The sequence below is a fragment of the Drosophila santomea genome, chromosome 3L (genome assembly GCF_016746245.2).
Source record: "Drosophila santomea strain STO CAGO 1482 chromosome 3L, Prin_Dsan_1.1, whole genome shotgun sequence".
NCBI classification, from domain to species: domain Eukaryota; kingdom Metazoa; phylum Arthropoda; class Insecta; order Diptera; family Drosophilidae; genus Drosophila; species Drosophila santomea.
The window spans coordinates 19701422-19713773 of NC_053018.2; the positions used below are offsets into that span (position 1 = coordinate 19701422).

Consider the following 12352-nt stretch of genomic DNA (forward strand, 5'->3'; position numbering starts at 1 on the left):
ATTTGAAATATCCAAGCAATTCGATGCCAATTAAGCGAGAAACAGAACACAACCGCAGAATTGGAGGTGGACTTTCAAACCGAACTTCTAACATGCAGCTTCAATGATGTTAGTCATCGAAAAGTCTTTTTGGAAATGTCCACTGTCCGCAACTTAACATAATTCCAGCAGACAGCAGGAATTCTTGTTAAATAAGATTATTCATGGTGGGTTAAATTAAAGTGCCTTGAATTAAATGCATTTATTACACTAATTTATAAGTTTTTGTATAGAAACTGTTGTTTATTGCAAAGCAAATATATTCATTTGAAGTTCAATTTTATATTTAACGAATAGAATTATACCTCACCTCCGATAGTTAAAGCTTTCTAAATTTAAACTTAGCAGAACTGCTTAAAAAATAAAAAAAATTATATATATCTTTTTCGAACTTAATCTGCTGCAGTGCTTCTGGAAAATGCATCTGGTCGAGCACGATTTGTGGCACTGGAGGGATTTTCAGTCTCCTGGAATCTTTCGCCATCTAGCACTTTGAATATGTTGCGCTTTTTTATGGCGGTTTGCAATTAGCGCAGCTGTCATGGGCGGACCCAGGGCAGATTGTCCGAGACGTCACCTTCCAGTCTGGCCATTTTCAACACCTCAAATGGTGGCCACTTTGCCTTCTAATTCCACTTTCAGGCAGAACCATTTCCGCTATTTTGCATTTCCCCTTAGTCCGGCAACGAGGCGGGCTGACCATAAAACTTGCAAGTGGCCGCCAGTTTATTGCAGCTGCAACGGCAGCAGCAAAACCAAAAGGCCCAGCAGCAACTCCGCAACAGGAACGGCAGCAGCAGCAAAGTCGCAGCAAACGCAGCGAAACGAGTTCAAGTTTATGGCCTGGAGGCGAGCCAGTTCGGGCCATTGAAGCAATCGAAGAGACTGGCCAGAAGTCAGAGGGCTTAGAGTCGTCAAACGTCCGTTATCCAAAAACGTGTCCCTAGCCGGGAATTGCGTTCCCAATTCGAGCCGCCACAACTAATTAAAATTGCGTCAGTCGTGGACCACGTGTCCAAATGGGTTTTGGCCCTAAAAGTTCACTTGGAATTCTTGACTGATTGATTTGCAATGAACTTGACAATTATTACTGGCCGTATTTTTGTTTTTTAAAACTAAAAGGTATTATGTAAAAAAGGTATTGATTAAATAAATGCAGGTTTGCCATTGTTTGCTTACAAAACGTTTTATTGACTACGTATCCGTGTCTGTGGGGAGCATCGTACACAAACATTATTTTCCCTACTCAGCAAGTAGCTTGAAATAGCATGAATAATCTTCCCATATTTTCACAACACTTGCCTGCTGGAAATTAATCCTCAGGCACTTTGTTGGACACTCGGATGGAAGTCACAACTGCAGCATTTGCAAAACGTGCACATACACATCAGGAACAAATTTGCTCTGGCTTAGCAAAAGCTTAGAAGATGATCGCTTGAGGCCATTTCCTGTACTTTCTGTCTTTCCGCTGACCAAAGCTTCCTTTTCCAGTCGAATGCCTCCTGACCCACTCGTCCTCATCCTTCGCTCATTTGTGGTCTGTTTCTATGCCTCGAAACCAATAATCACATTTGCTTATATGAGCACCACATGCAGAGCAGTTGCGCTTTGCAGCTGGAGTTGCAGTTGTGCAGTTGTGAAGTTCCAGTTGCAGTGGTGCAGTTGCTGCTGTGCGTGCCGGTGGTCACCGCAACAACTGCAACAGCAGCAACAACTGGCCATATCTGCGGTCGGAATCTAGTACAGGAGCTAGGAATGCACTGAAAAATATTTATCGAATTATTCGGTAAAAAATGTATTGCATTGTCAGATAGAAATATATACACAATAATATATACTATATATCCCGACAATCACATAACCTAATGCTCCCAAATTAACTAGTACTTTTCTGGCAGTGTAGGGGAGTAGCCAGAGCTGTCCGGTGTGGCGCGCTAATTTGATTTCCTACTGGCAACACTTGCCCCGGCGAAGGCGACGTCGCGGTCGATGTGTGGCCAGTGGACTAAGCCTGGAACTGGATCTGGAGTGGCGAATGGGGATGCCGATGGGGGCTATGGAGGGATCTGAGGCTGAAGAACCCAGCTGACAGCCGTTGCCTGTCGCTGCATTCGTTGCTGCAGTCGCTCCATTTTGCAATTTGCATAATTACCGTTGTTTGACTTTAATGCAGCTCCGCATCCGCCGAATGCGACGAGTCCAACGATTCCACCGAATCCACCGAGTCCAGACCTCCGAAGCCGTTGATGATGGAGCAGCGGATGACGATGTGGCATTGGGCAATGGGCAACGGGAGGTGGTGGTGCGACTTTTTGTTGCCCTGCGCAACTTTTCATTACTTTTAATTGCTGAGGCCAATGAGGAAGCAATTTGTAGGGCCACACTTTTACATGGGGGAGTGGATGTTGGCTGGTGTTGCAAGTGGCAAGTGGCAAATAGCAAGTTGCAAGTGGGACGTTGTTAAGGAAGGGAGAAGCGTAGAGCAACAGATGCCAGGTGCTTGGCGTTCCTCCTCCAAGCTCAGCTGTTTCTCGAAAATATGAGAAATGTATTAGGTAACCAAACATGATGCATGGGAGTTTTGTTTGCTCCACGGTTTAGTATCCATGTTGCAGCTTTTGTGGCCACAAGCAACCGCAACAGCGATGCTTGCAAGCCGCAACTACCTAACAGCAACCAGCAACTATAGTTATAGTAACAACCAAGCGCAGCTTCATAAAAGCTGATAGCTTAAATGCGATATTTGTGTGAGTTGCATTGACAGATAAGATACATTCCAGTGGATTTGGTTTTGGGGGCTGGAACATCAAAGACATTTTTAACCTTTCGTTGGGTTTGTTGGTTTTGTGACCCAGACCTGTAGTTCTCGTTTATTTATAAATTCATATACTTAATATATAATGTCTAAACAAAAACAAGAGAGAACGCAATAGTCAAGTTCCCCGACTATGAGATACCCGTTACTGGAAGTGCGAGCACTAAATTTTCACATTTTTCTGGCATATTGAATTAAAAAAAGACCGTAGAGTCTACGAGTAAAGGGTAATATTTCTACACTGTTATAAAATACAAGTATTTTTTAAACATTTTCCTTATGTTCATCATAATTGGTTAATCCCACCTTCAGCTGACTAGGTCAAAAAGGAACCCAAGAATAATGGCGAAAAATAAACGGGAAGAAAAAATGTTTTTATCCAAGAAATTTGTATCTCCCCGATAGCAAAGATTAATTGAGCGTTTTCGCTTATTAAACATATTTTACTAACCCATCCGCCCTCCCCGATACCCCATGCCAAAAGTGCACTTTATCTGGATAAAAATGTGCTGTTGGCGACCCCAAGATTTTCAAGATTTCCATGGTCTGTCAGTTTCCGTTCCCCAGTCCCAGCTCATCCGATGGTCAGTGGACCCAGATGCAGAGACAAATTTATAGGAATCATTCTAAGAATTAATAAATCTCAAGTTTCCAGTCGGCCCGAACCCTTGCGAAAAGAATATTGAGAAGGGTACCGAGAGATTCGCTGATCTGGCTGGCAGTTTCGCCTTATTTTTCTCGTTTGCTTATTTATTTTGCCTGGTGTTTGTTATGGATTTTTGGTGATTTTTGCGGAGTTTTTTGCGGAGATGAGGAAACATCCCGGGGGTTGACATTAAATGCTTAGTCGCTGGCCGCCTAATGTTCATGTTGCGGTTCACGTTCGATTTGATTTTCAATTTATTTTAATAAAAGTTTGGGGCATTTGGAACTGGAACACTTTCGGGCTGACCTAATCGGATTTGTCGCTTTAATGAAGCGCACAAAGTAAGTTGCAAGAAATGCGCCGAAATTCGCGCTAATGAAACATATTTCTGCGGCTCAAGTTTATTTTTTTCGGGCGTGGGCCTAATGATGAGGGGGACTGGCATTTCGCAGCACACCGGTAGCTGTCATGTTCTGATTATTTTAATTTGACACTTCGTGCCGGCAAACAAAAATCCGAAGCAGAGGGAACTTCATTAAAAATATTGTCAACGTAGGAAAGAGAAAACTCATATATGCGAAAGGCGATAAAAATGCCTGCCAAAAAGCGAATGAAATGCGAAGCCTTTGGCAGCTGACAGTGGGCTGGATGATATCCCTATCCCACATCCTACATCCCACTGCCGATTACGATTCCGAACCAGATCGGCAGTGTCAGCCCACAACATCTGGTTGACAGCCGAAACTTGAATATTTCATGGGACTGCGAGCGCGATGAGTGCGAATTTGATTAAAAACGGCAAATGAAATATATGAAATATCCATTGGTGATGCGTTTGCGGGTATATGAAATGGAATTTTAAATATGTCAAAGACCAAGGGTCAACGGGCTGAGCTGTCAACAGGCCATGTCCATGCACCAGGATACCCAATGAAGTGTTAAATTTGGTAATCTACTTTGGGCCGACTGCCTTTTTGGGAGCGGAATGGGGGGATACCCCTGCAACATAGCACCATGGCAACATGGCTAGTTAATCTGTCTTCTGTGTAGGCGTCACTTGATGGTAAATGGACTTTGCATGCTGATCCCCGGACATGTCCTGCTCTTCCAGCCGTTTCTCCCCTTGCTCCTCTGTCGTCTGTGGGCACTGGCCAAAATAATTAGCCAGCCCAGTCAGCCGTAAACAGTTCGAGCACCCAAGGCTTCGGTTTTGAAATTGATTTGATTTTCCGGCAAATCAAATTGTTGTTTTGCCTTCCCACCTCTCCTCTGGCATTTTCCCTACCAGGGGCTTTCACACAACGATTCTCCCTTTTGTTTTCCTGACTTCCACATGGACTTCCGGTCTCGATGCCAGCAACATGTCAAAAATCGCCTTAAATTTAAGTTCATAAAACCCATTTTTTTGCCAATCATTGAGTTTAACAATTAGGAAGTGTTTGGGCTGCCTTCGACAAATCAATCAAAGGGAAACAAATTGTAAGTCTTTTTTGGGCTTCTAGGGGTATTATGTTTGCACCCAAGGCGACAAAAGGGGCAGCCTAGCACGTATTCAATAGATTTATTTTCATTAATCATCATTGTAACATCAAAGCAGGTAAGTCGCCTGCGCTCCTCTACTTATATGTCCGGGAACTGATGTGTCGTACGTGATTTGCTAAATGTATTCGGGATTAGCCATTGAGCCACATTGCTTTAGTCTTAACGAAGTGAAAGGGGTTCGACTCTTTAAATAATAATATAAATAAAATAATATAATATTAAATAAAATTAAATCAAAGTTTATAGTAGATTAACTTTATTTATTTTATAATAATGAAGAGTTATTCGCAGCACACACTGCTAACGCTAAGCAAATTAAAATTTAAATATTTAAACCATTAAGCCATATACGAAGCCACACTAACACATGAGCAGAGTGCAACTTCCGCTTCCGTGGACCAGGAGCAATTCCCAGCTGAACCGGACTGCATTCCGTCGGGGCTAACGGATTTTCTGACATCCCAGGACCGAGTGCAATGTCCTGTGTGCGATGTCCCGGCTTAAACACGCTTTATTCAATTAGCTGCATCCGGTTATTACCTGCATGGTACCCACCAACCCCACCGAACTCCCCCATCCAATCGCATTATCCCTTTGCGGGAACACAGGAATGCTCGTCCTGGAATGTTTATTTATGCGCATTTGTGCCATGCGCTCAGCTATTTCCAGATGAGCGCCCCGCTTGTGTGCAATATTACAAAATCATTTTCAAACCGCACTCGGAATCCCGAAAGCCCCCGAGCCCCAAAAGGGTTTGCAGTCCATAGTTTAGTTTAGGGAGTGCAAATTAAATTTCATGCTAAACTCAAAAGCACCAATTCCCCAATCTCCATGTTGGTTCGACTCATTAAAAGTTTGTCTGTGCGGCGTTTAGGAATACCCATAAACAATATTTACTTGCATTTGTTGGATAATTTTGAGAGTTTTTGTATTCCTGTTCTTCTCTTGTCCTGCGGCTTTTCATAGTTTTCAATTCGAAGCATTTGTATTTTAGTTTTCTGTGCTATAACAATGCTATTAACAGCTCTGTTAAATTGTTGGTATAATATTGAAGCATACTTTTAGGATGACATGTTTAAAGAAATGTAAGGCATACGGGGATTCAACTCCGCCTTTGTGAGCTTGTGTCTAAACTTAAAAATGTATTACAATTACAAACAGGGGACAATCACTCACCCTCCTTGAAGGAGATCAAGTATGGTCGGTTAAGCCACACTGGTGGGCGACTACTGCTAAGGACGTTTGCCCGCCGATTCCTGTGGCGCCTTAGCCTTTCGTGGTAGCGACAGTGGTTGCCATTGACATATAATGCTTGTTGCCCTCTATTCTCCTGCCCAACTCACTTTTGGGTTTAAAGCGTTGCCGGTGCGCCTAGTGCTCGGTGCAGCCCGAGTAATGTATCTTAATGTAGCAAATGTTGATTATAGTTCCTTCATATACATAATCCATAACAAGGAGAATGCTATAGTCGAGTTCCCCGATTATTTGATAGCCGTTACTCAGCTAGTGGATATGCGAGAGAGAGACTTCAGCACTGACAGTTTTTGGCGGTTTTTTTTAGGCAAATCGAGAGATATTTAACAGACTAATAAAAAAAATGAATAAATAACAAAACATGGGTCAACAAACTTGCATGCTTAATTTCAACTTTCCAGTTGAGTCCCAGCAATGTGTTTTCTCCCTAAAGTACAAAATCCTCCCAAGGGTTAATCTATAGGACATAAACTACAGCTCATCTTTCAATCTCCCCAGGCGCAGTACCTGGGATTGACCCTGGACAAGCGGCTTACGTGAAGGAGCACACCAATAAAATTGGAGCAACTTGCCGAGCAAGCTGAGCCATAGCAACAAAGTGTTTCTATACAGAGCGATAGTGGTCCCTTCAATGACCTATTGCCACACTAACATAATGAGAGAGCGAAGGGTCCAACCTTCATCAAAATAGAATAATTTAACGTATGATCGTAAGACCTATTTGTAAGATCCCAAAAAGGGCCATGTTTTTCGGACTAAATATTATTTAAGGCTATTATGGATATCACCATAAAAATTTAATTTTATTTGACTAAGTGGCACATAATAGTTTTTAGTTAGCCTTCGACAAATTTTATATTTTTGTAAAAAAGATTCTTATTGGGATTATTTAAGACATTGTAGATATATTAAATAACAATTTGCTTGTGGGTCGTGTCATATAAAAACATATTTATATGCGACAGACCAGCCAAAAAAGCTTCATTAAATATATCATGTAGGAAATCTCGTTGTAAGCTATTAAAGAAATATTTTATTTTAAACAGACGTCAGGCTGTCTGCGGTGCCATATACATATATTTATTGCATTTTTCATCTCGCCATCTCGTTTATTAAATCTGAAATAAAAAAGCGCATAATATATGCAACCTCTGTTGATTTATCTGTGACAAGCAATTTAATTCAGACCAGTTGAAATAAGAGTGTAAAAAAGCGGATCGAAAAGGGACTGCAACCATGAGGCACATGTTGCTAGCGTATCCTGCTACCACATCCTTTTTGAAACGACAATAATCACAGTAATGCGCCAGATAACAGTCAAAATATCGAGATAGAGAAAGAAGGAAAGCTCCGGGGAATTCAATGACAAATTCTGAAATCCTGAAAGGAAATGCGAAAATAAAGTTGGCAATAAAGTTTATCCAGCCACGATGACAGACCAAGGACGCAGCTAAGGGGAAAATAGGAAAAGTTTTTGGCCAACTTAGCTGTAATAACTGCTGCTGGCCGCCCAATCGCCCACCCACAATTAGCGAAAGCAGCTTACTCAATAATTTAATAGAATTGATTATTATTTAAGTGCGGACAAGCCAATTTCAGGCCAAGGCAAAAAGGGCTGCGAAGTCCCAAAAGGGTCGCAAGATAAATGCTTGGCCATCGCGGGTCATGGGATCGGCAAGCCGTAGCTATATATATTTATATATATTTTTTGTATGGCTGGCACTGGAACTGAAGCTGGCTGTCTGTTTGTGGCGGCCCTGGCGCAACGGATGCGAGAAATCAATTTAAAAACCATCGGCCAGAGGGAGTTCCTGGTTCAGTTCAGTACCCGCCCACCGGACAATGCCGGCAATATTATACGTTATACGAACGGGTATAAATATTTATAACGCTCCCTCCCTTCCCTACCCTTCGATTGCCTGTCTGGGAAGAATTCAATAAAAACATGTGCAATAAATAAAGGGCCAGCAAACTGTAAATACCCGGAACGTAGACGTATACGCAATATGCGATCTTCTTCGATTCTTCAATATCCATTTGGGCATTCTGCATTCTGCATTGCATTCTGCAATTCCGTAACAATATGCCCACCTATCAGAAATGAGTTCACACAATTAAGAAACGCATTTATCGCACACCACCCAAGCAACCACACACAGCAACCAAAATGGTGTTGGGTCTGAGAGGCGGAAAAAGTAATTCCGAGTGGGCGTGGCAGCCTGTTCAAGTTGCCAGCTCCTTAAAATTCATGAGGCGTCGCCTGCAACTGTAAATTGCATTTATACGCAAGTCAAACAGCACTCAACCCAACTGATGTTGCAGGAGGCAAGAATGAAAGGCGACACATCCGGTGCTCTGTTATTTTTCACCGTGCAACATTTGGCCCAAACCCATTTTCCCTCGAAATCCGCCAGCCCTGTTGGAGCTGCTGTGGCTAACGAGGCGGCCGACCGACTAGAAGCATTAGTACTGGAGTCATCAGTACACTGGAAACAATTTTCACACTCACTGCCTCGCATGATATGTCATTCTTATATGCGTTTAAAAGTCACATTTAAGCACTATTTAATGTAACAACATTGTATTTCGAGAGTTTGTGAGTTTGAATAACGAGGTTTTAATTTTTACAGTAAGCTTTAACATAAATTTAGGGTTTTTAAATATATCATCGATAAGCTATCCATTCTTAATCGGTTCTTAATAATATACGCTGATGGACAAAATACAAATTTAGTTTATTTTGCAGTGCTGCGACTGCTGCCCTGGTCAGCAGTTGAAAAATGCATTTGGCGTGGCCACACAGAAAAACTGGAGGCGGTCGCCGCAGGACGAAGTCGGGTACATGTGTAAGGCCGAGCCAGGCAGACAGCCAGCTGGCCAGTCGAATGGCAAAAGGAGTCTGCTCCGGATGCAGGAACATTTGTTTTGTCTCGGGCAAATGGCCAAAAGCCCAAGAAATGGTCAACAAACATGGCCAGGATGTGAATGAGCTGACCAAGCATCCTATCATTTATTTGCAAGAGCAGGGCGAAGTCAACAGCAAAACTCTGTGGCATAATTAGCAAAAGGACTTTGGGTTTCTTACTCTTGTGTGCAGACACACAAAAAAAATAATTCAAGCCATGGCACAAAAAATATCACAACTGGACTTTCGCTTCCTATTCTTCTGCCCTAGGAAATGGTGTTACCACATTTGGTAGCCCATACGATATTTAAATATAGTTTAAAAAAATGCATGAAAGAAGTGGAGCATTTCTCATAAAACAATTTTTAAGAAGTTGAAAAATGCATCATATGCAACACAGGGCAACTTTCGTCTGCTGCTGACGGCTTACAACACCAATCGAAGGGGCTTATATACACAGCTTATTTTGATCATTGGCCGCGATAATTGACGTATCCTTCGGCGCATTCAATTCTTAGGACCACAGGGCCCACCCTGCGTATACGTGTTTTTATTTGCTCGCTTCGCAAAGCAAAATCTGACACAAGACGCGCCCGACATTCCTTGAGGATTGCGATAGGGCTAGATAGCGAGTAGACGGCGTGGCAAAGTCGATTATTTTCGTCTCGAGTGACAGCAAACAAGTCTCAAATTACGGAGTAGTTAACTGCCAAGGACGATGGGCAGCGGAGATCTGGGGGCTGGCCCAGAATGAATGAATAAAATGAATGGCTTATCTCTTGTTGACATTCGTCTGTGACAACATTGACCAGTTGACGACTAGCACACGCAAAGGCCACCAAACATATCCCTCGCCTTTGTGGATTCGCCATCTTCTTCTTTAGTTCTTACACAGAAAACGATTTTACACACTCTCGTTCAATAACTTTATTTGAATGTGCACTCTAACAAAGTTCATAAAAAGAACTTTACTAAATTGCAAGTAAAATCCAATAAAAAACTTAAAAGTAATTTATTTGCGAAATTATTATTGATACGAATGCCTCACCTATAATATATAAAAGGCTATTGAATGTGGAACATTTTGGTAATTTTTTTTGTCAATGCTGAAGAAAGAAAAACTCCTCGTATCTGAGTCAGCATCCGAACGCCAAAGGGACTTTTCTTCGCTTGGCCAGCCTCATAATTTGTGTGCATGTGTGGTATGGGGCTTGGGTTTGGGTTGGTGTTGGGGTTGGTTTCGTGTTTATTGTGCAATAAGCTGCTCTCACTTCCAGTCTCAGTCCTCCGTCCTGTGTCTTTCTCCACCTTTTCCCCACTTTGTGTGTGTGCGTAAATCCGCTTTTAATGAAAAGAAAACCCATCCGAGTTTTATGTGCTGGCTCCTTCCGAAGCTTCGGAACACACACATGAATACAAAGTCGTTATAGAAGAGTTCCTGTCGGTTGGGGCAGTGGCAGTGGCAGGGGCATCTTGGCCATAACAAAAGGGCAACAGTTAATGCCGAACCAACTAAATAAATCTTGTTTTATTTTCCGAGGCAGGTCGAGCTGGAAACAGCTGTGAGCTGCCCAGACTATCCTCTTTTAGTGTTTCCCCCCCTTTTTCTCTGAGCCTTTCCCCTGGCAATCTTTAGAAATCCCTCGAAATCACTAAATAATCGAATTGTTGGAGTTTCTCCACGAAATTATCGCATAAACAAGTCAATTTGTGCAGCTTTATGCAGGTTCTCTTGAGTGGCACGGCAAAGTCCCGAAAATGGTTTTTATGTGCAGCAGGAAGCTAGAGTTGGGAGTACTTGAAGTGGTTGAGAGTGGACCACCGCCAGTAAAATATGTTGGCTTTTTGTATTGCAGGAAAAGAATTTTATTTTTAAATTAAACAAGGAAGTAATGAAAACACATAGTTAAGCAATTGAGTACAGAAGAGAGGAGAGATAGGTATTGCTTTTAGGAGGACAACGCTGCCAAAGAACTCTCTTTGAACCAGGTCCTAAATAGTAGTAGCTGGAGTATTTTCGGTGGTTCGCTTGGGGATCTTTGGTATTTACCAGCCGCCGCCTCCGTGCTTTCCTCCACCGCCACCGCCGCCTCCGTGCTTGCCACCACCTCCACCGCCGCCTCCGTGCTTGCCACCACCACCATTTCCACCTCCATGCTTGCCACCTCCGCCGCCACCGCCGCCCTTTTGCCAGCCTCCTTGGCCACCACCGCCGCCTCCTCCGCCATTCTTCTGCCATCCTCCTTGGCCTCCACCACCTCCTCCTCCGCCATTCTTCTGCCAACCTCCTTGGCCACCTCCGCCTCCGCCGGCGGACACAATGGTGAAGATCACTCCGATGAGGAGAACAGCAAGTAGAGCGAAGCGCATGATGAACTGGATATCCGTGACTGGTAGTGACTTCCAAGTAACTGATGCCTTTAACCCAACCGCAGCCCAGTTTATATACTAACTACTAACTGGATTGCATACAGCCTAGTCATGTTGCACCCATGGCAGAGGAACAGATGATCTTGATCTTGAGCTTGCAACCCACAAGCGAACTAGATAGACACGAAAATTCCATTAATCATGTCGTATGCAGCGGGTGTTAGCAGTCTCATTATACCCGTTACTCGTAGAGTAAAAGGGTATACTAGATTCGTTGAAAAGTATGTAACAGGCAGAAGGAAGCGTTTCCGACCATATAAAGTATATATATTCTTGATCAGGATCAATAGCCGAGTCGATCTGGCCATGTCCGTCTGTCCGTCCGTCTGTCTGTCCGTCTGTCCGTCTGTCCGTCTGTCCGTCTGTCCGTCTGTCCGTATGAACGTCGAGATCTCAGGAACTACAAAAGCTAGAAAGTTGAGATTAAGTATACAGACTCCAGGGACATAGACGCAGCGCAAGTTTGTCGATTCAGGTTGCCACGCCCACTCTAACGCCCACAAACCGCCCAAAACTGCCACGCCCACATTTTTGAAAAATGTTTTAATATTTTTTCATTTTTGTATTGGTCTTGTAAATTTCTATCGATTTGCAAAAAAATTTTTTGCCACGCCCACTCTAACGCCCACAAACCGCCCAAAGCTGCCACGCCCACACTTTTGAAAAATGTTTCGATATTTTTTCATATTTGTATTAGTCTTGTAAATTTCTATCTATTTGC

At 43.0% G+C, this 12352-nt stretch overlaps 1 protein-coding gene across 1 annotated transcript; it reads right to left on the reverse strand.

The window, feature by feature from the left end:
- Positions 1-11076: 11076 nt before the first annotated feature.
- Positions 11077-11611, reverse strand: LOC120448718 (glycine-rich protein DOT1). The gene has a single exon (XM_039630888.1). It carries the CDS (start codon positions 11569-11571, stop codon positions 11248-11250), a length of 324 nt encoding a protein of 107 aa, XP_039486822.1. The 5' UTR covers positions 11572-11611; the 3' UTR covers positions 11077-11247.
- Between the last annotated feature and the right edge of the window lie 741 nt (positions 11612-12352).

Bases quoted from the DNA above. Each gene is read 5' to 3' on its own strand.
- LOC120448718 (XM_039630888.1), bottom strand. From the start codon at position 11,571: ATGCGCTTCGCTCTACTTGCTGTTCTCCTCATCGGAGTGATCTTCACC.